Source organism: Clarias gariepinus, chromosome 5 (assembly GCF_024256425.1).
Source record: "Clarias gariepinus isolate MV-2021 ecotype Netherlands chromosome 5, CGAR_prim_01v2, whole genome shotgun sequence".
NCBI classification, from domain to species: Eukaryota; Metazoa; Chordata; class Actinopteri; order Siluriformes; family Clariidae; genus Clarias; species Clarias gariepinus.
The window spans coordinates 11,054,161-11,080,518 of NC_071104.1; the positions used below are offsets into that span (position 1 = coordinate 11,054,161).

The 26,358-nt window shown below is 41.7% G+C and overlaps 1 protein-coding gene across 2 annotated transcripts in view; it reads right to left on the reverse strand.

Moving 5' to 3' along the window:
* Positions 1 to 1,064: 1,064 nt before the first annotated feature.
* The window catches only part of rnf17 (ring finger protein 17), a 47,391-nt gene continuing 22,097 nt past the window's right edge, over positions 1,065 to 26,358 (reverse strand). The window contains exons 15-37 of one of the 2 annotated variants that reach the window (XM_053496771.1): positions 26,078 to 26,241; positions 25,864 to 25,996; positions 23,880 to 24,036; positions 23,685 to 23,800; positions 23,096 to 23,210; positions 16,270 to 16,387; positions 15,937 to 16,164; positions 15,496 to 15,640; positions 14,442 to 14,554; positions 14,257 to 14,347; positions 13,312 to 13,433; positions 12,956 to 13,221; positions 12,701 to 12,864; positions 8,500 to 8,619; positions 8,332 to 8,412; positions 8,133 to 8,255; positions 7,994 to 8,050; positions 6,554 to 6,661; positions 6,362 to 6,470; positions 4,641 to 4,779; positions 4,344 to 4,530; positions 1,890 to 2,003; positions 1,065 to 1,784 (exon numbers count right to left, since the gene is read on the reverse strand). In XM_053496771.1, the coding sequence (XP_053352746.1) occupies positions 1,908 to 2,003; positions 4,344 to 4,530; positions 4,641 to 4,779; positions 6,362 to 6,470; positions 6,554 to 6,661; positions 7,994 to 8,050; positions 8,133 to 8,255; positions 8,332 to 8,412; positions 8,500 to 8,619; positions 12,701 to 12,864; positions 12,956 to 13,221; positions 13,312 to 13,433; positions 14,257 to 14,347; positions 14,442 to 14,554; positions 15,496 to 15,640; positions 15,937 to 16,164; positions 16,270 to 16,387; positions 23,096 to 23,210; positions 23,685 to 23,800; positions 23,880 to 24,036; positions 25,864 to 25,996; positions 26,078 to 26,241 (2,952 nt within the window). In that variant the 3' untranslated portion in view covers positions 1,065 to 1,784; positions 1,890 to 1,907. Of the gene's footprint in view, positions 1,785 to 1,889; positions 2,004 to 4,343; positions 4,531 to 4,640; positions 4,780 to 6,361; positions 6,471 to 6,553; positions 6,662 to 7,993; positions 8,051 to 8,132; positions 8,256 to 8,331; positions 8,413 to 8,499; positions 8,620 to 12,700; positions 12,865 to 12,955; positions 13,234 to 13,311; positions 13,434 to 14,256; positions 14,348 to 14,441; positions 14,555 to 15,495; positions 15,641 to 15,936; positions 16,165 to 16,269; positions 16,388 to 23,095; positions 23,211 to 23,684; positions 23,801 to 23,879; positions 24,037 to 25,863; positions 25,997 to 26,077; positions 26,242 to 26,358 lie in introns of both variants that reach the window. The other variant, XM_053496770.1, reaches the window with a different exon arrangement.

Consider the following 26,358-nt stretch of genomic DNA (forward strand, 5'->3'; position numbering starts at 1 on the left):
TTTTATATGTAACAAATCTTTATAAAACAAACTACATACTGTAAATAGGACTTGCAATCAAGGTCACTTTCTGTTAGAAAGTCTAGACTGTAAACTTTGACACGCCTACCTGTTCATAAATGATGACTTGGCTAGATGTCATGAAAATGTTCTTCACCATGGACACGATTCTGCAATCACCCACTCTGACCACAGAATCTAAAGCTCTTCCTGGCCTTTTGCTGTTGCTAAGCTTGCCAGTTAATTCCTTCCTTTTAAGAATGTTCCAAACTTTTGTACTGGCCACTCCTAACATTTGGCTCAGATGGGTTTATTTAATTTAAAAAAAAAAAAGATTGATTGGAGCCTAATAATGGCCACCTACATTTGCAGACACCTCTTTGGACGTCATGTTTGGAATTCAAGTCAACCGCCACCAAATGCAAATTTAACTCCCTAACATCTTCATGGAGTAATGAAATGAAATTACTGGCCACCTGTTGCATTATCATTACTTTTTGGATTTATTAAAGCTTAACATTGGAGTGCCAAGTGTTTTAGTTTGGGATTAATATATTCATAATGTCTGCGAGGGCACTGGTGACTCAGTGGTGCCCAAACCTGAGCCACATGGAGGATAAAATGGAAGGAAGAGCATCTGGCTTAAAACCTGTGCCAAGTTGTGTGCAGATCAGTGCGGTCTCCTGTGGCAACCCCTTGAGTGGAGCAGCCAAAAGACCAACATATTCATATGTCTGCAACCCACAGAAGAGGCCAATTTCTAAAATTGACTTGAGAAGTATAATTCAGATTTTTCTTAATGATGTCTGAATAAGCTAACTAGGTCAGGAACAACATTATGAAATAAATGAACTTTTGCACAATATTTTAATTATTTTGAGTTTCACCTTCACTTTTTTCTTTTTTTTTCTTTTTTAGAACTAGTGTTAATACAGAAGACTGATAACCAATTTGGCACATGTTTGTATGATAAATGTCCAGGTTCTTGAATTTTTTTGTAATTTTTCCAACATTTTTATAATTCTCTCAGCAATAAATGAAGAAGCATGTACTGTACATTGGAAACAAACAAGAAATTTACTTGTTTTGTAACAAGCGTGTTCACAGATCTGTAACAACAACATGGAACATGTTTTCTAAAAACAAATTTTTTTCTCAACTCGAGCAAACTATTTTCTTGTGAAGAATTAACACAACATACATGAAGATTATGGGAAATAAGGACTGACAAAGCTAGACACTTGCTTTCAGCAGTTACTTTTAAGAAAAATATGCCACAACTTAATGGATTGAGTACCTACAGATTACAAGCTCAGGCACAAGTTCACAAATAAAATAAAGAAACCACTAGGCTCAAAGAAAATGTAATACTTTTATAATTACTATTATAACATCCTTGCAATTTTTTAATTGCAAATAAATTCAAACGTAAAAAGCCCTGCATCATGAATCTTTAGTTTCTGTTTTCCAAACTAAAAAGCACATACCCTCATCTATAGACGCAGACTAGACAAGGCTAAAATTAAAAAAAAATTTCCACTTGTAAATATTATTAATAATATATTTTTTTTAATGTAGAATTTTTTCTTTTCCCCATACTGTGTGATAAACAGAACAGAAGTACTTAAATGGAGCTGTAAGGTCCATTTAATCCATTAAGTTGTAGGCATGTTACCTATACCTGGCCAAAATAAACCAATCTGCATGTATGAACTTGGGCTTAAAAAAACACCTCAACAGAACATAAATCTTCGTTGCTCATCATGCTGCACTTGTTGCAGCACCTGTGGAGAAGATTAAAGAAAAAAACATGATTAGAATCAAAATAAATTCTTTGGATAAAAAAAGAAATGAATTGAACTGCTTGATTGCATTTAGTTGGTACTCACTCTTTTTCCTCTGGCCCATCACTCCCAATCAGCGAGACCTCTCTCCACTAAAGGAGCGTGGACCAAAGTACCATCTGCATTGTGCAGCAGTACAGTTGGCTCCGGCTCTCCAGTCTGAAACAAGATTAGCAATTAAATCATTTGAATCAGACTGGAAGTAGCTTTTTTTTTGTTGTTTTTGTTTAAAAAACAAAATAGGCCCCAGAGTGGCCTATCGCTGTACTGTCCGCTACTAACTAATCAATTACAGATGGTAAATAGAATAAGAAGGCCATACTGCTGGTTGTGTACAGGTCCTTCTAAAAAAATTAGCATATTGTGAAAAGTTTCTCTAAACGAGCTATTAACCTAATCATCTGAATCAACTAATTAACTCTAAACACCTGCAAAAGATTCCTGAGGCTTTTAAAAACTCCCAGCCTGGTTTATTACTCAAAACCGCAATCATGGGTAAGACTGCCAAACTGACTGCTGTCCAGAAGTCCATCATTGACACCCTCAAGCAAGAGGGTAAGACACAGAAAGAAATTTCTGAACGAATAGGCTGTTCCCAGAGTGCTGTATCAAGGCACGTCAGTGGGAAGTCTGTGGGAAGGAAAAAGTGTGGCAGAAAACGCTGCACAACGAGAAGAGGTGACCGGACCCTGAGGAAGATTGTGGAAAAGGACGGATTCCAGACCTTGGGGGACCTGCGGAAGCAGTGGACTGAGTCTGGAGTAGAAACATCCAGAGCCACTGTGTACAGGCGTGTGCAGGAAATGGGCTACAGGTGCCGCATTCCCCAGGTCAAGCCACTTTTGAACCAGAAACAGCGGCAGAAGCGCCTGACCTGGGCTACAGAGAAGCAGCACTGGACTGTTGCTCAGTGGTCCAAAGTACTTTTTTCGAATGAAAGCAAATTTTGCATATCATTCGGAAATCAAGGTGCCAGAATTTGGAGGAAGACTGGGAAGAGGGAAATGCCAAAATGCCTGAAGTCCAGTGTCAAGTACCCACAGTCAGTGATGGTCTGGGGTGCCATGTCAGCTGCTGGTGTTGGTCCACTGTGTTTTATCAAGGGCAGGGTCAATGCAGCTAGCTATCAGGAGATTTTGGAGCACTTCATGCTTCCATCTGCTGAAAAGCTTAATGGAGATGAAGATTTCATTTTTCAGCACGACCTGGCACCTGCTCACAGTGCCAAAACCACTGGTAAATGGTTTACTGACCATGGTATTACTGTGCTCAATTGGCCTGCCAACTCTCCTGACCTGAACCCCATAGAGAATCTGTGGGATATTGTGAAGAGAAAGTTGAGAGATGCAAGACCCAACACTCTGGATGAGCTTAAGGCCGCTATCGAAGCATCCTGGGCCTCCATAACACCTCAGCAGTGCCGCAGGCTGATTGCCTCCATGCCACACCGCATTGAAGCAAGTCATTTCTGCAAAAGGATTCCCGACCAAGTATTGAGTGCATAACTGAACATAATTATTTGAGGTTGACTTTTTTTATTTAAAAAACACTTTTCTTTTATTGGTCGGATGAAATATGCTAATTTCTTGAGATAGGAATTTTGGGTTTTCATGAGCTGTATGCCAAAATCATCAATATTAAAACAACTAAAAGGCTTGAACTACTTCAGTTGTGTGTAATGAATCTGAAATATATGAAAGTCTAATGTTTATCAGTACATTACAGAAAATAATGAACTTTATCACAATATGCAAATTTTTTTAGAAGGACCTGTATATTCTGTAGACACACACAGGGGAACGGCTCTTCTTTGTAAAATCCGGGATAAAGGTTAATAAAACTCGAGCAGCACAGATCCATGCGGCAACACAGCGCTGGTCAAAAACGCTCATTCGGTCGTCCTTGCTGATGTGTTTGGACAAAGAAAGCTTCAGATATCACACTGCATTCGGGTTATTATTGCTTTTAAAAAGCGTAAACTTTCCTGCTACCAGAATAATGGAATGACGTCGCAAAAATGCAGACCTCAAAAAATGTGCATATTATTAATATTAGGTCACTTAAAACATACAACCATAAAAATTAGTGATCTTATGAATATGTGCTATTTATTTTTTGCTCAGTCATTACTGTGTCTTAATCTTCACATATGGGTAGAGGGGAAGGTTTGTAGGTTGGATTCCTGAAATGCGAAATTATAAGAAATACAAAATATAGTGTTAAAGGTCATGTGTATTTATTGTTTATTGTATGTAGTAGACCACTTTTGTGCTGGTGGGTAATGCTCGCCCGCTGTGCTGTTATAATATATTTTAGACCTTTGGGAAACACTGATGTTTACATTGAGATATATTTTTAAATGTAGCTTGTACTAGCTTTGAAAAGCAACAGATCCATTGTGTGTGGATGCGAGTGCTATTTCACCATGATATCCTTAATTAGACCTCTTTAGCTCTTAGCTGTGTTGTGTATTATAAACTTTATAATCTGTTCCCATACCATGACCACACATCGCAGTTCTCCGTGCAGCAGGTCGATCATCTCCCACATGGCCTTCATGCTCCACTCGGGCCGATAGGGGATGCGCTCTGACTCTTGGCACTGAGACGATGGCTTGAATCCCACCAGCCTCACACATCTCGCCTCACACGGGAAACGGAGCAATGTTTCGGGAAGACAGCGCAGTCTGCCACGAACACATCACGGATTCATAGTACTTTTCAATCCACTTAAACATACAGAATCTCTGAAAAGCAACATCAGTGCTATGAAAAGAGTGCGATTAAAATGCCTTACTTGCATAGTGGCAAAACATCATCTGAGCCGAAGTCCACATGTCTTACAAGAAGCTGGATGCCCGGCCTGATCTGAGAAAAACCTAGAAGCTTTGCGCGGTAATATTTACCATCATTGTACTCAGCCAGACAAGGACCCTCTAAAGACAAGGAAAAAAAACACACTCAGATGCACTGTCTGTCTGTCTATACTGTATATATATATAAAATATTAAACTGCCTGGCGAAAAAAAATAGGTCGCCGCTTTTGTTTATCCATCTTTAGCATGTGATGTGCTAGCCCGCTGCATTACTCTGCTGAGTCTGGACCTGAGAAACTGAGCCTTGTAGAATAGCCACTTTGGTGATGATGGATACATCTAAAGATGAAACGATTCATCGAGTAACTTGAGTAATTCGATTACAAAAAATTATCAAGACAAAATCTTTTGGCTCGAAGCTTCTTTTAATTAATTTTAAAAGCTTGCATTATGCTTTTGCTCAATTATTTGTTGACAGCGCGTTTTGACAAAGTGCGGTTCCGGATGCAAGACGCCAGTAAACACCAACAAAGAAGAAGAGCTTATGTCATCCAAAAGGCGGACGGAGACGCAAACAGTTAGCTGTGTATTGATTTGATGGAGCGCTCTGTTGCGGGCTACAAAATGGAAAGGAGCGATAAAAATATCAGCAAGCCAATGGAAGAAGAAACCAGGAAGAGAAAACGATAGAAATGGTCATATATGTTATGCCTAAGAAGTAAATTTTAAAACTTTTAGCTTTGAAAGTTTAGTTGCTCAACTTGGTGTTTTCGTAGAATTATTTACTTCAATGTGTGCCTTAGTTTTTTTTTATCCTTGAAGTCATTTGAAATTTATTTTTTTTTAGTTTGTGCATCTGTGAAAAGGCTTTAAAATAAGAATGTATGGCATTGTAATACACCTAATTAATCTCAGGCAACTTTAATAACCCTATCTCACCTACACGGTTTCGCGGGGTGGCCGAAAGTACAGTTCACTGCGAGTTTTGGCGTTGCGATTACGTGTTCCTCGCGGAAGCTTGCGGACCTTGCAGAACTTTGACTGGCAATCACGGCTGCTCACGGCACCTAACGCCACATCTCACTGTGAGTCAAACCGCATAGGTGAGATAGGGGTATAAGCTATTCCTTGTATTGTAAATAATATTTCTAAAAAGAAAACCAATTAATCTTTGTTTCTCTTATATATTTTACATTGCTGTTTAATTAAGCAAAAGTACATTTTATCCGATTACTTGAATAGTTTTTTGGTGGAATACTCACTTACCAAAATATTCAATAGCTACAGCCCGATGCAGGGTGTACCCCACCTTGTGGATTTACATTTAGGCCTTTGGCAGACGCTCTTATCCAGAGCGACTAACTTTTTTTATTATAATCTAATTATACATCTGAGCAGTTGAGGGTTAAAAGCCTTGCTCAAGAGCCCAACAGTGGCAACTTGGTGGTTGTGGGATTTGAACCTGGGATTTTCCGAGCCGTAGTCCAATGCCTTAACCACTGAGCTACCCCTGGCTATCTCTCCAAGATAAGACTTCAGGCCCCTCTGCGACCATGTATACAGAATAAAGCGATATAGACGATGAGTGAGTGATTATATGTGCCTGTGTATATTTAAAAAGCCCAGACAGCATAAAGATCACAGCATAAGAACCCTTGTGTGCGCTTCTGTAAATTACTGCTAGACATGACAGTTAAGGTACCAATAGGGAAGTCTGTCAGCAGAGGCAAAGAATCAATATCACTGTTCACTTGGCTTAAGGCTTCCTCTAGAGACTCCTGTTCCGCTGCATCCAACACACTCAAAAACACCTGCATAAGACCCAATAACAATAATGAGGAACAGTATTATATCAACATTTCACCAACATTATCTCTGTAAGCATCTTTCTTACCTCGTTAGGGGTGCGTACGTGCTTAATTTTGACCCAGCAGGACATCCCCTTGTCTGGAAGTCTGAGGTCAGTGTACACTCCCAAAATGGCTGGGGGTTTCTCCAAGCCCTGGTGGTGGTGTATAAAAAAAAAATACAGTGAAACCTCGGATTGCAGTTTGAGAGTGTTCCACATTACGAGCAAAGATTTTTAATAAATTTTGACTTGGAAAACGAACAAGTCTTGATTTAAGTGTAGAGAGTATCATGTTACACGCATGCGCTTCTTGTTTTGACAGCAAGCGTCACGTGATCACAACTGAGCCAACGGCTTTTCTCTCTCTTGTGCTGCGAAATTGTGGGTAATCGTCTCCCCTGCTGGGTCTTAGTGCGTATCTCTCACTGGTATAATCAACATCCGTCCACGCATGTACTGTTTTAGGGCCCCCCCAATTCACACACACTTTTTCTCTCTGCTCTATACAGAAACACTGCTCAGTTGCATAGCTTTTCAAAAGTAAAATGCAGGTTAATTTGTTTTATTTGTACTTTACAGCAGTGATTCCATTAGTGTGTCGCTCACGCAAATGTTATTAGAGAGATTTCTTGTTTATTTTTCCCGATAAAACAGTGTTTCCAAGTTTGTTTCTTGCGTGCCACGGCAGTCAAAATACTTTAAAGATGGCACTTACTATCAATTTTAAACATAGAAGCAACAATAAACTTGGAAAGAAGGTGAGCTAATAATTACTACAAATTTGATTTGATTTATATTTTACTGTATCCACCAACAGAACGTGGTCCAAAAAGGATGATTAGTGAACCAGACGTGGGTGCCCAAGACAGACTGATTTGGCTGGGGAGCAAAAGCTAGTCCATCTGGTTTATAAAAAAAATAATAATAATAATAAAAAAAAGTGTGTGCCATCACAGTCAGCATGCTGACCCCCTGCCCACAGCCTCAAATACATAAGATGAGAATAACACACTTATAGGAATTGAAAAATGGTCTAATGAATCAATCTCACATGGATGGCTGAATATATGTGCTGTGGATAAATTAAAGCTGTTTTTTAACACAGTCTTAGGCATGTGGTTTTAAATGTTATCACTGACACACAGCCTTTTAGCATATAGTATACAATTGCATATGCTTCCAATTTGTTAGCTGAGGCTGCAGTGAGCAGAGCCTACAACTGAGAATTTCACACAAACAGCGCGACCAAACCTTGCTTGTATCAACAGTCCAGACTGGTAGAGGTTGTGTAAGATTGTCGGGAATGAATGATTTTATATAATATATTTTTTATAAAGAGTATATATAAATACACACATTCCTATCTATCTATTAATGCTGAATAAAAATAAATTTGTAAATTTTATAAACGCATTTACAAATACTTTTTCTAGCTCAGTTGTGCTCATTATGAATGAACGAATGACAAAAGTACTGAAGTTTCACCTTGATGTTCAAGTCCCACTCATCCAGATCAGACCCTGGAGGCTTCACCACATAATTCTAGATGTACAAACACAATGTGAAAAAACTTAAAATCTGCACTTAAAATATCTAGACTTAGACTTCACATCCAGTATCAGACCTCAGTGTTTCCGAAAGATGGGTCAAAGGTGGCGTGCTGGTGGTGCACCATGAGTTGGCTTAGTGGCATCCCACCCAGTATTATCTCCACAGTCACCAAGCCTCGTGGATCCTTTGGCAGGTCCTAAGAAGCAACGTCATGGTATAAACGTCATGAATCAGCCGGAGGAATGTGTTTGCGTGTGTGTGCGTTAACTTACAATAACATGAACAGCGACAATACGGTCAATCAACATCTCCTTCATGAGAGCCACTGCATCCGATTGCCATGTCCCCCCTACCTACACACAACACAAATCGGGTGGGAAGCAAATGCCACATCAACATACTCTACACTGACAGACAGACAGATAGCTAGATTTGCTCACAGGAAGTATTCCATTTATCTTGCAAGGCACACACAGCTGAGGAACATTCTCACAAAGCACCACTGGATACACATGGCACATTGGAATATTCTCGACAGTCCCCCGGTCCACATATCGCACCTGTAACACATGCAAGTAACGTTTTCTATGGCATTACATCATCAAAAATCCCAAGTTAATCACAAACCTACTCATTACACAGTCTCAAACACAGCGAGCACAAATCGCGTGTTTTTCGTGCTTTCAGGCACTTAACCCAATGTTAAGTTTTTAGGGGTGTTAAGAAAGTAAAACATCACTGTATCTAAATTATCCTACAGGTGGCGCACTCCGAACTATTAGGAGTACATTTTTTGCCAAGTTTGTTTAGAAATACACTGGATCCTTGGATTACAAGCATAATTTGTTCCGGAAGTATTTCAAAACACTTGTAAACCAAATAGAATTTTCCCATAAGACATAATGGAAACTCGAATCGTTTCACAGCCCCCCAAAAATAAATACATAAAAATAATGAACACAAAAAAACAAAGTAAAAATAAAACACATTAACCTGCACCTTACCTTTGAAAAGAACCGCGACAGAGCAGTGTTTTTGTGTAGAGCAGAGAGAAAGAGTGTGTGTGTGTGTACATGGTAAAACTATCACACGCGTACTTTAAAACCGCTCGGAGATTAATGGCGTCAAACTAAATTGTTAGTATTTCAAATAGCATGAAAGGAGAGCAGCATGAACTATAGAAAAGCTCAGTATAGCTAGATCAACGTATCGCTCCACTCTTATAGAAAAATAAAAATAATCCTAGATTTTTATTTAATACCATAGCCAAATTAACCAGAAATAAGACCACTGCAAAAATCTCCACAACAACATCGTGCAATAATGAGAACTTTATGAACCTTTTTAATAATAAAATTGTAAATATTAGGCATATAATTAAGGCTTTGAAACTGGACAATGTAATTGATGCAAATGTCAAACTAACCATGTCAGATCGGAACCTAGAATACTTTACTCCTCTTGAAGAGAATAAACTAATTTCACTCATTTCTTCTGCAAATTCATCAACCTGTTTATTAGATCCTATACCGACACATTTTCTCAAATGGTGCAGAAATGACAGAACCCCTGTTGAGAATAATTAATTCTTCTTAGACTTAACTTCTTTTAAATTAGCAGTTATTAAACCAATAATTAAGATGTCTGACCTCGACCCCTGGCAGCTGTCCAATTACAGGCCGATATCAAACTTCCCCTTTATCTATAAGATTCTGGAATAGATAGTATTGGAGAAGCTATGCTCATATCTACATAGAAATAGCATACATGAACTGTATCAGTCAGGATTTAGGCATCATCACAGCACAGAGACAGCACTCGTTACAGCAGTAAATGACCTCCTATTGGCCTCTAATCAGGGTATGCTTGTACATCACAATTGATCATAGTATTCTTCTTCACAGATTAGAAAATGTAGTAGGAATTAACAGCCCTCACCTGGCTCAGATCCTATTTGACCGATCGTTATCAGTATGTAGATTTAAATGGTGATTATTCTGCATGTTCTCTAGTGGAGTTTGGTGTTCCACAGGGTTTAGGCCCTATGCTTTTTTCCCCTTTACATACTTCCTTTGCGCAACATAATCTGTAAGCATGGTTGTAACACTTGGATTTAATTAAACCACTAGTTACTTTGCTACGGGGTCGAGAATCCAAATACGGGTTTTTAAACAACACTTCCGGTATTGCGCAATCAAGACAGGACAAGTAAAGACGCGACACAATAACTATGTATAAACCAAAACAAAGTGTATTAAACCAAACAAACCAACAAACAAACAAACAAGGTGCACCAAAACCAATATATACAAAATATATACAAATATAAACAATGTGTATGGTGTAGGCGGGTGCGTGAGTGCGTGTATGATTGTCCAGAGTTAATGTTATTGCAGTGTGTGAAATGATGCACGGGAGTGATTGGCTCGGCCTCACCGGTATCGATGACAAATCCGGGAGCTCGAGCAACGGAACGAGAGGTGAATTGTGAGTGTCTATGAGGAATAATCCAACCGGGGAAAAGTACTCCTTTAGAATCATCAAACAAACTCTCTCTCAAAAAAAACAGCGCGCTGGGTAAATCTCTCCGTGTTGAGCCCCTTGCCGGTGCCGGCTTTATACCGGCACACGTGACCCGACGCCGCTTCCGGGTTCCCTCGCGCTGCGATCGCGCATGCTCGCGAGAGCTTACCGAGTGACCAACACAGTCAATGGGGACAAATAAAACCAGATCGGGCAAATTTACAAGCACAGGTGAGCCGCATTAGCTCCTTAATCCATTTCCCTGTTTGTTTAAAATGCCCTTTTATGTGGCTGCGCTACATAGAATTAGTTTTTATTGTTATGCTAATGACAGTTATATGTCTGAGCAATATCAGATGAGAAAAACCAGCTTACTAAAGTTAAGCAATCCATAAAGGATATAAAAGACTGGATACTAAAAAACTTGATCATGATAAGACAGAAGTTCTAGTCACAGAACCACATACAGCTAAGATTTTAGATCACACTAACTTTAGATGGCCTTTCTGTTCCATCGAGTGCAACAATAAGATACCTCGGTGTGATTATAGATTCTAGTCTTTCATTTAAAGCTTATGTAGATATTACCAAGAAAGGATTCTTTCACCTCAGAAATATTGCCAAGGAATATATTGTCGCTAAACTATGCAGAAAAACTAGTTGGACTCTTGTAATGCCTTACCGTCTGGTTGTTCAACTAGGTGCATAAACAAGCTTCAGTTAGTCCAGAATGCAGCACATCACCCCTAACTTAACTTCACTGCATTGGCTCCCTTGAAATTTAGCATTGATTTTAAAATACTACCTTTGACATATAAAGCATTAAATGGTCTCGCGCCACAGTATGTGAGTGAACTGCTAGTGTCTTACGATCTGCCTCGCCTACTTCGATCAAAGGATGCAGGCTGCTTGTCAGTACCGCGTATTATGAAAACTACAGCATAGGGCAGAGCTTTTTCTTAGAAAGCCCCAAAGTTATGGAATAGCCTTCCAAATAGTGTTTAGAACTTAGACACAGTCTCAGTGTTTAAGTCCAGGCCAAAAACCTATTTATTTAATCAAGCATTTTTATAAATAGTTTTGCCCTAGGTAAAGGAGCAGATCTGGGGGACTCGTGGACGTAGAGTATTGCGGTGAACTGGTTTAGATGCTGTCTTCCCCACTCTCATTAATCACTCAGGTTTGTTGACGGTGAGGTTGCTTTACATCTCAGGCGGTCCTCAGATCTGTGTTTCCTTCTGACTCTTCCTTTTAGTTATGCTGTTATAGCAAGTCCTGCCGCAGTTCCTACTTGCACTCTACACTAAATATACATTCACAATATGTGACTGTGACCATACCTAACTGTTCTCTCCTTTTCTTCTTTCCTTTCTCTCTCCCTCTCTGCGTCAAGCTACATATGTCGTCCTTGAGCGGCCGGTGATCCATCTTGACCTGTCTGACTCATCCTGATGCCCCGCTTCTGGTTGGAGAACTCAGCACATGGATGTGTCTCTCTTTGGGATGCGCCTGGTGTCTGGGGACTGTTTAACTCTACCATGATGGTGGTTCTGGCCTCGACTCATGTTGACAGCTGTTTCTCTGAGGTTTCTATTTGGCTGCAGTTGCTCAATAGTTCAGGACTAAAATTTCCTACAAGTCTACCTGAGCCTCTAATAACTACCTAGACTCCATATTAACATCAACTGTTATAGCTGAACTGCCTGCCACCTAACACACATTATGAATGCAGATCAATTCCTGCTCTCTGTTTCACCCAAATGAGGATAAATTTCCTTTTGAATCTGGTTCCTCTATTTTGTATGAATTATTTTTATATGAATGTTTTTGGTCGAATGTTTTTAAATGAATCATTGTAATTTCTATTATTTATTATGGGGAAATTCCCTTTGATATGCAAGTACACTTCCAGAACAAATTATGCTCACAATCTGAGGTTCCACTGTAATATTTATGATGGATGACAGAGATACCTGCTTCTCAGTTAAATGTTACTCTTGTATTCAAAGTTAGTTTGTATTGTTTAAATGCTGCAATTGGGTTTCTAGTGGAATAACAAATTTTATAAGGATCTGGAATTATGAACAATCTAATGTCTATGAGGAGAATTTAGCTCACCTTCAAATAACCTCCAATCACCTCCTGGACATGTCCACGGTACCACCGCATGTCAGAGCCCATGACAGCACATCCCAACACATTCTTCCAATTATAACGCTTCGGTCTGGGCAAGGTCTTAATGTGCTGCTGCATCTGCTCCTGCAAGAGCTCAAACTCAAACACTGCAACATTGTGCAGAGAATAACGTCAGTGTCTTAAGAAAAAGACACTTTCATATTATTTTCAAACTATTTAAATCGCTTTCTGACATACCGGCCTGTAGTGTCATAGCATGGATGACTCCATCATCAGAGACAGCAAGGACGATCATACGCGATTCTCCAAAGGGGGGCAACTCTGGGGGTAGGTAGGCCCGCGTACTCACTCGTTCTGGAGGCGGTGAGATGCGTGGAGCAGGTCTGGGCACAGAGGCAGCTGACGGTTTATTAACCTGATCTCTCTCTTCACACGCAGTCTCTTCTGGAGATGCGCTCTCATCCTGGGCTTCAGACAAGTCAGATCCTGACCTGGGTGTAGGTCTGCAAGACAGACTGAAAATGAGTTAAAGAAAGAAGTGACAAGACTGCTTTCTGTCTAAAAGATGAAAAACAACAAAACAGCTGTTGTACTCGACACTTCTCTCTCTTAGAGCAAGACCCTCAGAGATGAGGAAATCTGCTACGCTGACATGCCGGCCTCTTCTGTTAGAGCAGGACAAAGAGACGGGCAGCGGTCTGACAGAGGAACGATCCTGCAGGCACAGAATTCAACACATACAAGCCAGGTAAATACAATTTATATATATATATATATATATATATATATATATGCTTAAAAGCATGATTCTCAAGAATAAGTGTGTTATGTCACCACAAAAAAAGTTACATAGTGAATATCCCACTGTTTCATCTTATTTGGTGTCTCATTAAACACACACACGCAGTATATATGAATAACACTTGACTGCATTTCTGTATGGCATTACGTAACAGCCGTGGCCAAACGTTTTGAAAAAGTTTTAATAGTAATTGAGGTTAATCCTCAAAAGGCAGGTGGACAAACAACACTCCATAAAGTCTGACTTTATGCTCTTGTCAGGCGAATTGCAGAGGTCTAAAAAAAATAGGTTCAACACTGCAAATACTGACTTTTTGCATAAACATAATGTAATCGTCAGTAAAGCCTTTGACGCTCAGGAAATCCTTGTAATTATATGTCAGTATACCAAAGTAACATCTGACAAAAAGATCTAAAACACACTGAAACGGCAGACTTTGTAAAAATTAATATTTGTCTCATTCTCAAAACTTTTAAATCATGAGACTTAAAGTACTGTGAGCTCAGTACTTATGTAAATTTGACTAAAAGGACAAAAGTTTTTAATATCAGGTAGAGTTGTAAATGGAGGACTACTGTGGTACCTAGGGTAAAGGATTTGTTGCCCACCTTTAAGGGATAAACAATACAAATATGAAGGAGAAACAGTGAGACATTTACTGGATGATTTTTTTTTTCCTTCTCAAAAAAAAAAAAAAAAGCCAGGTGACATCATTATTCTCGCAGACCATGGTCACCTTAATGGTCATTATCGCCATGGCACCAGTGAGGTAGTAGGAAATGAAATCACATGCTGTTGCTGTCCAGGTGGCGCAACCACCAGCTGGCCTGAAGAGGAAAGTAAAAAAAAATTAAAAATAAAACAATGCAAGATAAAACTCCTCAGGTACTCACACAAAGCTCTTTCTATTATTTTGTGTACCTTACATCACTGAGGCAACACTCCAACAGAAAAGATCCACTCAGCTCAGGGAGAAGAGGTCTTAGATTACTCAAGTGGATGTTCTCTTTATTTCCGAAATCACAGCGCAGCACCTGCAGTCACATTTGAACACTTGCTTCAATGCTTGGATTATTTTTATTCCCCCCTAAAATAACTTTACTTTTCAAAAACACGCACCAAGACGAACGACCGCCGTGCATCTCTTGAACACTTTCAGAAAAAAAATCTTAATTTTTTTTTTAACCAAATGCCTGTCAAAATTTGTCCAAAAGAGTGTGGTGTAAAACTTTTTAACTTTTTTCTAAGTGTCTGCGTTTGATAAGGAAAATGCTGACACCGCTCGAAGTAAGCATATAAATAAAGCAGGACAAGACACTATAGTCAAACTGCGAGTTGATGTATGAAAAAACATCGTTCTGGGATCACAGCAATCAGTCCCAACATGTGATGTAAGAGGTACAAGCTCAGACGTGAGCCAAATGAGGCCGCACACTGAACAAACGCTGCCATTTCAGTTGAAGATGCAAGTTGGCAGAGGAAATGTTTTTGCAGGTTGGTACAGTATGTTATAGAAGTTGTCTGCGTATTTTTTGCTTGCTTACTTTTAAACATGTAGCATTGTGTCCCTGCTAGTTGGCAGGCTTAATCCATTTTATAACCACTTTTCCAATGTGGCTTCGGAAAAAGGTCCCTGGTAACCTTTGTCTGCTCGTCATTATTGCACGGCCCACCTAAGAACCATCTTTTTCCAAAGTTTTTAACATTTTCAATTACTAACTACTAGCAGACGCTAACACCAATATGACGACGGTCGTGTAAAGGGAGCTCTTTCATAACTCGGGCGATTTGACTGATTGTACGTGTGATTGACAGCTGGGGTAAGCTCCATTGTCTCCCTATTTTAGTCTTGGTCTAATATTATTGCTGGTGAACATGTTGCACCCTGTTTCCTGCCTACCATAAGAAAAATGAGCAAACATTCTTTAGAATCCTATTTGTGAATTTTCAACAATAAGTACTGTACATTTGTTACCTCTGCGACATTGCTGGAATGCACACTGCATACTGTTCCTCTCTCCCAAACACCGTTAACTTTAGCAGCACAAGACATCTCCGCTTCCCAGATGATTTCCTCTGGTTCAGATTTGGAATACTCTTCTTTTAGCAAATCATGAATCCTGACATATACGATAACAGAATCAAAAGTACATCATGATTATTATACTGTATAATGAATTACTGTACTAATTGTTCGATGCTTAGAATCTATAAGCTGAACAAGAAATATTCGTTTTCTTGTTTTGTGTCATGGTTATCATTTACAACTTTATCGAACAGCAGAGAAAAAGAAAACATTTACTTTGGAAGTAGTTTGAACAATAATAATTAAATTGCATTATAGAAAGTGTGGGCTTTTTCTTAACCATCAATGCTGTTTTATTAAATTTTTTCATTATTTTAGTAAGGACAGCACCTCTTTAGCTGAGCGTCATACTGTAGCAGCTGCACACAGATATATCCCGGGGATGTCACATGGGTAACCTTCACTTTTACATCTTTCAGGCAGGGTGGCAGGGTCAACCTGGTGTGAAGCACTAGAGCGTCAGTGGTAGGAAGTGCTGTCCCGCTCTGAGACTGGGCAGCTTCTATCAATGGGGGATCCCAAACTTCTGGCTGCTCCAGGGGTTTCTTGGGTAAGACTCTAGAGCAGATAAGAGCAGTATAATTCATCATACTCTCGAATATGCTTTTGTTTATTATATATACACACAGTATACAGATTTATTCAGTATTATATGCCAAGTACTGTTTGCTTCGACAGGCCAGGCCTTTAGTGACCAAGATTTCTCCGATGCTGGACCCAGTACAAAGCTCATTTGCCTCATACAGACATACGGGCATCGTCTTGGAGGTGGGTACGAGTTCTGAAAAAAAAAGAAGAAAAAAAAACAAAACGAATGGTTATGACTATAACCTCTGTTCCCTGAAGGAGAGGAACGAGGTACAACACATATAGTATGGGATATCACGCCCTCTCGTGTCCTGGCTGAAGCCACCTTTATTCACGCCGTAAAGGCAGGCAAACCTGTGGTGACGTAGGTGTAGCCCCGCCTACACCTATAAACCATCGTCGCCACGGTTGACCCTCAGTTCGATAGCCGCTCTTCGCCGAGCGTAACTATGAGGCGGGGCAGCAATGTGTTGTACCTCGTTCCTCTCCTTCAGGGAACAGAGGTTATAGTCATAACCATTCGTTCCCTTTCAGTCGATTCACTCGGTACAACACATATAGTATGGGACATATATTCACGCCCCGCCGAGTATCTATCAAAGTTAGTCACAAGAACCCTGACAGCTACTCTACTGCATTATGGACCCCGCAGAGAGGACACAATGAGCCACCGAGGGGGCCGTTATATCAAGTCGGTAGAACCGGACAAAAGTGTGTGGTGAGGACCAACTGGCTGCCGCGCAAATCTCGCCCACAGACATTCCTTTGAACAGAGCCCATGATGTTGCCATAGCTCTCGTTGAATGTGCTTTCACACCCAGAGGCAATGGGACACTCTTGCTACTATAAGCTAGTGTAATAGCCTCCACAATCCAATGGGAAAGCCGCTGTTTAGACAGCGCTTTACCCTTTACTGGACTGGCAAAGCAGATAAACAGTTGATCACATAAGCGGATATCTGCTGTACGGTCCATGTACACTCGTAGTGCACGTACGGGGCACAAATTATGCAATTTTCTCTGCTCATCAGAAGCAAAAGGAGGAGGAAAAAAGCTATAAAGGTCAAAGACCATAGAGCTATAATCAGTGGAGACGACCTTCGGTACATAGGCCGCGTTCGGCCGTAGAGTAACCTTTAACCCATTAGCAGCAAACTGCGTACAGGATGGATGCACGGACAAAGCGTGGAGATCGCCCACTCGTTTAGCAGATGCTAAAGCAAGAAGAAGTGCCGTCTTATATGAAAGAATTTTCATATCTATAGACTCAACTGGCTCAAAAGGAGGACCACAGAGGGCCTCAAGCACTAACAATAAATCCCAAGACGGAACACTGGACCTCGTAGTGGGTCGCAGACGTCGCACTCCCTTTAAAAACCGTACTGCCAGCGGATGAGCCCCTGGTGACACTCCGTCAAAACCAACATGACAGGCTGATATAGCCGCCAAGTACACTTTAATAGTAGAGAAGGAAAGGCCTTTCTCTAATAGTTCTTGTAGAAAAGACAAAATCTCCACCATGGAGCACTGAAATGGAAGAACATTATGTTCTTGACACCATTGCTCAAATGCTCGCCACTTGTAAGCATATAAACCTCTAGTAGACGAGGCCCGAGCACTTTGGATTGTCTCAATCACATTCGGGGGAAGCCCTTTTGCTAACAAATTAGACCTTTCAACAGGTAAGCGTGCAAGTTCCACAGCTCGGGGGCTACAATAGAGCTGGGGGCCATGAGTGTGCCAGCGCATCGATCCCCAGTGGGGCATTGCGATCCGTTATGGAGAAGAATAGTGGGCAGTGAGCATTTTCTTTGGATGCAAAAAGATCCACTGCTGCCCTGCCGAAGCGCTCCCAGATCTGAGCTACCACCCATGGGTGTAATCTCCATTCCCTCACAAGCGGGCCCCCTCTGGATAGAAGGTCCGCCCCCAAATTCAGGTGCCCTGGAATGTGAGTGGCCCTGAGTGACAGAAGATGAACACTGGACCATAGCAATAGAGTATGAGAGAGTTTCAGCAGGGGAAGTGAACGAGTCCCCCCTTGTCTGTTTATATACGACACCACTGTTGTATTGTCTGTCCTGATTAGAACATGATGGCCTGTTAAAGCCAGACGAAAATGACTCAGGGCTAAGAATACTGCTAACAGCTCCAAATAGTTGATGTGAAGCCTGCGTTGTTTCTGTGACCACGCCCCCCTGATCGCGGAGCCGTCGCACAGAGCGCCCCAGCCGCTGAGGGAGGCATCTGTTGACACCACTTTGCGAAACGATACCCTGCCTATCGGAGAGCCCTGACGTAATAGCCTGGGTTCCCTCCAGGGCAGAAGGGCTGACATGCATGACGGTGTCACCGTCAGCCTCCTGTTGAGGTGGCGCGCCGCACATAGGCGGTGAGAGCGCACCCAGCGCTGAAACGCACGCATGTTCAACAGCCCGAGAGGCACCACAGTGATCATAGACGCCATCATTCCCATTAGTTGTAAAAACACTCGGAAACGAAGTTTGTGTTGCAACTGAAACAGAGCAAGGCAGCGCTGAAACGCGGCTATTCTGTGCTCTGAGAGACGTGCTCGGCTGGTAACGGAGCATATCTCCAGACCCAGGAATAAACACTGTTGACTCGGAATCAGTGAGCTTTTCTGCATATTTACTGAGAACCCTAAAGTCTGAATGTGAGACAGAACTAGTGCTGTCTGTTTCTCTGCCTGCTCGCTTGAGCTCGCTATCAGTGCCCAGTCGTCTAAATAGGCTAATATGCGAATGCCTTTCTCCCGAAGAGGAGACAGCGCCGCCTCGGCGCACTTCGTGAACGTTCGGGGAGCTAGTGACAGGCCGAACGGCAGCACTAGGTACTCGTAGGCCACGCCCTCGAATGCAAACCTCAGAAACTTTCTGTGGCGCGGAAAGATCGCTATATGAAAATAAGCATCTGTGAGATCGATCGTAGTGAACCAATCTCCCGGGCCTATTGCATTTAGCAGTTGCCTCAGAGTAAGCATTTTGAACTTGTACGTTCTTAGAAACGTGTTCAATATTCTCAGATCCAAAATAGGACGCAGTCCTCCCCCCCTCTTCGGAACGACAAAATACCGGCTGTACCAACCTGAGTTCGCTTCCGAAGGAGGCACCACTTGAATCGCCTCCTTCGGGAAGAGAATTTATCTCTTCCCGAAGCACCGCTGCGGCATCGTCCGACACCTCGGTGTTGATTATGGAAGAGAAGCGCGGTGGCTTTACGCGAAACTGTAGTCGGTATCCCATAGCGACTGTGTTTTGCACCCATGTCGAGACTGCGCATGCGCGCCACTCGAGAACGTGGGACGCCAACCGGTCCGCATTGGTTTCTGAAAGGGGTCTGCTGCCCCCTGGCGTTTCGCCAGAGTGCAGCCTCATCGATGGCACTGGGCTTTTTTGTTTTGCAACATTGTAAACAGGAAAATTCTTTATTGGTTTTAATAATGTAACATTCACGTGATTTACAAAATGCACCATTTTTGGGGCAATCACACTGCAAACATCGAGGGTACTTGCTGTAAGTCCCTGAGAACTTTTTAACACGCCCCAACTGGGGTTCATAACTCGAACATAAGCACTTGTGTGTGAGGGGGGGGGATTGTGCTTGGGAGACTGTGTTAGGGAAGTGCAGCGCCGTTTGGGACTGATTTCCTGAACATAACGTAGCGGCCTCTTGGGCGGCATTGAGAGAGGAGAAACAGTGTCTCCCTGCTGCCAGAGCTCCTCTCTCTTTAAAATCTGAGCTAGGAGGAGTGAGGATTCTTCCTCCTAGTCGCTGAATCCTTTCGGACGCCCGGTGGGGGGCCCATACCCCAGGCCGACTGCCGTGGGTTTTGCCTGGGAGGCTGTTGTTTCACCGGTCGAGAGCTCGAGCTAGCTGCCGGCGGTGGTCTCTTATGAGGTGGTCGCGGAGTGTTCATACTTCGAGCCTGTTTGGGCTTCACCTCTCGTCGCGGAATAATGTCTCGCAACGCTTCGGCCTGTTTCCTTCTGAAGTCAAACTTTGCCTGAATGGCATCGAGTGACTGGCCGAACAAACCCTCAGCAGACAGCGGTTCGTCCAAGTAGACAGCCCTGTCTCTATCAGGAATGTCAGAGAGCGTGAGCCATAAATGCCTCTGTGCTACCACTGCGCTCGCCATCCCTCTCCCGAGGGAAAGAGCCGCACAACGAGACATGCGCAAAATGTAGTCTGTCGCTGTCCTGACCTCGTTAAGCAGCGCACAGAACGGGCTCTCCTGAGGCACCAGTGAGCCGAGCTCTGCCAAACACATTGCCTGATATGTTTGAAGCAGCGTAGCGGAGTTGAGCGCACGAGCAGTGCCCGCTTGAGCGCGGTAAATCTTCTCCAGCTGGGCAGAGGAGAATCTACAATGTTTAGACGGAAGGAGAGTAGGTCCAGACACTCCATGATTGTGCGAGGGTGCCAAATAAGCAGCCAAAGATGGCTCCATTGGCGGTGGGCTAACTAGTCCTGCCTTCTCAGCTCCGTCTAATTCCAAATATTGTCCGTAACCGGGCACTGAAACACGGGTCGACAGCGGCTTGCTCCATGACGACGTTAACTCGCCGACAAAGTCGGGAAACATGGGCAAGCAGTTCTTAACTGTTGTCGGTTCCGGAGGAAGAAAAAATCCCGCGAACCTTGACGGTTTTTGAGCCGGCTGCGGGGAGGGCCACTCCACCTCCAGCTTCTCGGCCGCTCGGCGGTAGAGAGCAAAAAATGAAGTGTCGTCCCGAGCGGTTAACGCAGTAGCAGCGGAGCTCTGAGCAGGCGGCACAATTTCATGCTCGTCCTCCGACAAGCCATGTATCTCTAGGCCGATGTCGAGCACGTCATCGTCCTCGAAAGCATGCTGCTCGGTGCCTGGCTGCTGGCCAGCGCTGTAGGAGAGCCCACGGTCCTCCGAACCCTCGAGATACTCCATCTGGTCCGCCCAGCTAGGTGCGGGGACTTCTGACGGAAATTCCTCGTCAGCAGACACAGGCGAAGCTGGGACTGCTGATTCGGAAAGGAGGGGGTCCTGCTGAGCGACTGTATTTCTCCCCAGGGTCCTTTCCACGAACGTGACCCGTCTTTCCAGCGTTGAACGCCGGAGCTGGCGACAAAGCTCACATGACTCTGGCTCAGCTAGAGCTCTCCTAGCATGGAGAATCCCCAGACAGACGGGGCACGCTTCGTGCTGGTCCTTTTCGTGCAAGGAGAAACCGCACTCCTGAGGACAGGGGCGAACAGCGGACCTCTTCTTAACTACATTAGCTTGCATGCTCATCTTAGCTAGCGCTGTTAGCACAGCCAAACAGAAGCCAACTAACTGAGATGTCGCTAATGTTCTGACTGTCAGAGAACTTAAAAGTCAGCGCCCCGCGGGTAGACGACTCACCAAAATGAGGCTGTTGTCGCTAACGCCAACAAGAGCAGTTAAGCTGATTTTAAGCGCAGTCTTTCAACGTAAAACGTAGAGTTTACTAGCAGCACCTAGAAAACTTCTACGGAAAAGGTGTTCACAGCGAGGTGAAGAGCGTAAGAACTGAGGGTCAACCGTGGCGACGATGGTTTATAGGTGTAGGCGGGGGCTACACCTACGTCACCACAGGTTTGCCTGCCTTTACGGCGTGAATAAAGGTGGCTTCAGCCAGGACACGAGAGGGCGTGATATCCCATACTATATGTGTTGTACCGAGTGAATCGACTGAAAGGGAACACAAATGCCCTAAATATAGCAGGACGATTTTTGAGGTTTAAATTTAACAGGCCTGATGTTGTCTGATTTGTCTCAAGAAGCTTAAATAGGTTTAAGTATTAAAAACTACTAAGGTTTAATAAACAGTGCAATGCTGTGGAACTTGTGTTGCCTGTTGTTTAACCCTTTAAGACCTGCCATAGCAGAGCTCTGCCAGAATGCATCTTAGTATTTATACATGTAGTAGCATTCGTTTTTTTGGGCATTTTCATACGTCATACATCAAAGCGATCCTTTCGCTCTCACCTTTTACAAACATAATTCCAAAACCAAAAGTAAAACCAAAGTAAATTTTCCCATAAGAAATAATGGAAACTCGAATTATTTGTTCCACAGCCCAAAAAAATTAAAATACATAAAAACAATTAACACAAAAACAAAGAAAAAAATTAAACAAATTAACCTGCAAAAAAAAAAAGAATAAAATGAATCCCGACAGATAAGTGTTCCGTGTGCGCATGCAGGTGTTGTGTGTGTATAAGATCAGCCCCTCCCCTCTCCTCGTCTAACACTACTGTTAGTTTCCTCCTCTCTTATTTAAGTTTCTCACACACATTAATGAAAAGACTTTTTTCCAGAAAAATAACAAGGAACATCGCTAATGACACTGAATTGAGCGACAAACTAACGGAAACACTGCTGTATGTAAATGAACCTGCATTTTACCTTTAAAAAGAATCACGACAGAGCAATGGTTCTATTAGAGAGATAAAGTGTGTGTGTGTGTGTTTGGGAGTGTAGGCAAAAGGAGGAGGGGTGTGTGTTATATATTAATCGATATATGTAAATAAATGACAAGTAACTTGCTAAATTTATTAAAAGTGCAGTAGATGAAAAAATTAAAAGTTCTTATTTTTCCGATAAATTCTTTCGAAAATCTTCTGCTCCACCCTTCAGCCCCGAAGATGGCAGTAACGCCCCAATCACCCATAAATTAAAAAAAAGAAGGAGCAATAATCTACCTAGAGTGTTCAAGTACTTTGCAAAAGATGGAGAATTTTTTTAGACCACTTAACATTTGAAAGTTAGCCTAAATAATTTAAACATTTTGAAATCTTCTAAATTTAAAACTTACCAACTGATTCAAGTAATCTATTGGATGACCAAAAGATTATTAAATTCGAAAGGCATTGGTGCTTACCTTTTGCAACTACAGTGACCAATTTATGATCTATCATTTTACGAAACGCATCAATGCTCTTCTCACTCCAAATTTCTTCTACACTTGAAACACCATCAAGAGAACACCACAGTGCCTAGAAAAATAAGAAACACAAACACATTGGAATTAATTTGTATATTTGTAAATTCATTTGTGTAAGGCGACACGGTGGTGTAGTGGTTAGCATTGTCGCCTTGCACCTTCAGGGTCCGATTCCCATATCTGTGTGCATGGAGTTTGCATGTTCTTCCCGTGCTTGATGGATTTCCTCCGGGTACTCCGGTTTTCTCCCACAATCCAAAGAAATGTAGGTTAATTGGTGTTTTCGAATTGCCTGTAGCGTTTGAATGAATGTGTGAATGAGTGTGTGTGCCCTGCGATGTATTGGCGCCCTGTCCAGGGTGTACCCCGCCTCATGGCCTAAGTCTCCTGGGATAGGCTCCAGGCCCCCGTGACCCTGAATACAGGATTAAGTGGTATAGAGGATTAGTGAGTGAGTAAATGTGTGTGAAATAAATAAAGCCACTGTACTGATAACGATCATTACTAATCCTTAATGGATTCATACCATGGATGGCAGTGCCAAAAACTCGTCCTTTATCTGTCTCAGGTCTTTAACAGACAGATTTTCTTTGTTTCCAAAATCTACATACTGGACTTCCACCATCCGTCCACCGGTGAAACCTGATAATAGCATTTCACATCATTAGAAGACATGCTAAAAACAGACACACATATACTGTACCCACATACACGCACATACCTGTAACTTGAGCCCTGCACCAGTCCTTGTTGTCATAGAGAGCAATACAGGCCTGAGACAGAACAGGTGAGTAGATCTGAAGCTCACTTTCAGCTTCAGGATGCCCATAGCAGCTCTGCAGCTTAGTGTTTAGCAGCAGAAACTCCATATTGTCCGCCTTCATGGTAACATATTCAGTTAATATACACAGATTCATCAGAGATTAGAGCTCAATTATGCAAAAAGTAATAAATAAATATTGGTTTATATATATATATATATATATATATATATATATATATATATATTTAAAAAAAATATATATATATACACACACATACATACACACACAGTATATTCAAAAACATAATCAAATGCAAATAAACAGTCTGAAGTCTTAAAATATTAAATAAAAATACAGCAGGCAAAAGGAAAAACAAAAATCTGCTAGATCAAAAACGGCACCACATCAGATCCACAGCAGTTCCTCAAATATACACTATACTGCAATTAGGGGTGCACCGATTAATGAACGTTATTGACTAAAATCGATAATCCAATTAGTCGATGTCAAATTTAATTGTTAATTCCCTCATGACGTCACCGCGCATGATTCTCATGACGTGTAGGTCACTTATGTGACACTCTTATTGGAGTTAAGGGAGTAATAGCGTGAGGGCAAACCTGGCACAAGCCAAAAATATTTTACTCTTAACTCAAGTAAAACAGCTGCTAGAATCAGAGGAAAACACTTTGTGATGGGGGGGATGGGGGGTGCGTGGTCCAGTACCGCTTTGTGAAAGACTTTGAAGAGTGTCAGTAAAAGAGTGTCAAGTTAGTGAGAAAGAATATACACCTGAAGAGAATGTAGAGAATTACTGACTGTGTGTTCCTGTGAGTCTGGGTTTTATTACCGGTTCTCCTTAATGAACCTTAAGTTAAATTTTACACCCAAACATACAGATGCAAATTGTTGATGGCTTTTGAGCTCTGGATGCGCATTCTCTCTCTCTTACACACACACACACACACATATATAATCCATATTCTCCTCAGGTGTGTCTTATCCCACTTACCTCACTCTCCGGCCCTTCACACTTCACTTCAATTGACTCAGACCCTTCACCATCTTAGCTTTCTTAACATAATTTAACTTAACACCCATAATTGCCACCTGCCATCTTTAAGCTTTTATTATAAGTTTTATTTTATCCATTCAGCTTTTTCTTGGTTTTAGATTTTGTTTCATCAGCAATTTGTCATTAAAGTGGCATGTTTTTAATAGTTTCCGTCTTTATTATGATTGTTAGTTACCACAACCACAAGCTTGATTTAAAAGCTGATAGCTAAATAAGCGCTACTGAATAATTGTGACCATAATAATAGGATCAACTCATTAATTTTTTCAATAATTAATAATCAAAATAACTGTTAGCTGCAGCCCTAATTGCATTATAGCAATATATGATTTTTATTAGGGATGCACCGAAATTTCGGCCGCCGAAAATTTTCGGTCGAAATAGCATTATCGGTTTCGGCCGAAACGTAAGAAAGCGCCGAAAATAAAAGCTGAAATTGTCGCCACGCCTCTCCCATCCTCCCGTCTCGTTCGCGCTGTCATTACGCATCAAACACGGAGTATGTCGGCGGTTTGGAAGCACTTGGAAGCAAGTTTTGTTATTGTTAAACAGCCTTATTACTGTTATTTATTATCAATAAAAGTTTGATTGCTTAATTAATTTGTAGTTTTTTTAATACAAACAAAAAGAAAATATTTTAAACATGTTTTTTAATGAAGCCATTTTCGGTTTCTGTATCAGTTTTCGGCCAAGTGCATCCAAAAATTTCGGTTTCGTTTTCGGCCCAGAATTTTCATTTCGGTGCATCCCTAATTTTTATGACCGTTTTCCTTTTGATAGAATCGAACAAACCAAGATTTTTTACTTTTTTACCTCACAATTCAGCTCAAAGATACAGCGTGTGTGAAAGGGTACAGTAAACTCACTAGCTGTAGGTAGAAGTCTGATGGTGTGTTTACATGGGAGATTGCAGCACTCAGCTCAGTGTTCAGTTTGGGATGCACTGGAGGGTAAAACGTCAGGGGTCTGAATGCAGGGGTCACCTGGGGGTAATAAAACCTACCACAACATATCCATTTTACTAATTAATTTACTATGTTTACCATCAAGTGTCACAGTTTTAATATTAATGTATCCTGCCTGGCAAGGTCCATGTGCACAAGGTGTTCTCTTAGAGAAAGAGATGCTTTCCTCAGATCCACCAGAAGGCTGTCTCGCTCTTCACCGAGCACCTGCATCTCCACAATGTTTGAACCAATCACATGCTTCATCTCTTCAGATGCTTCCCTGCTCCAGCCTTTTAACTACAACAGAAATACACTCACTTATCTTTTGATTCTGCCTGCACCTTCAGGTATTGTTCAGATCAACCATCAGAATGGGGAAAAGTTTCACTAACAGTTTAGCTGCATGAAAACATC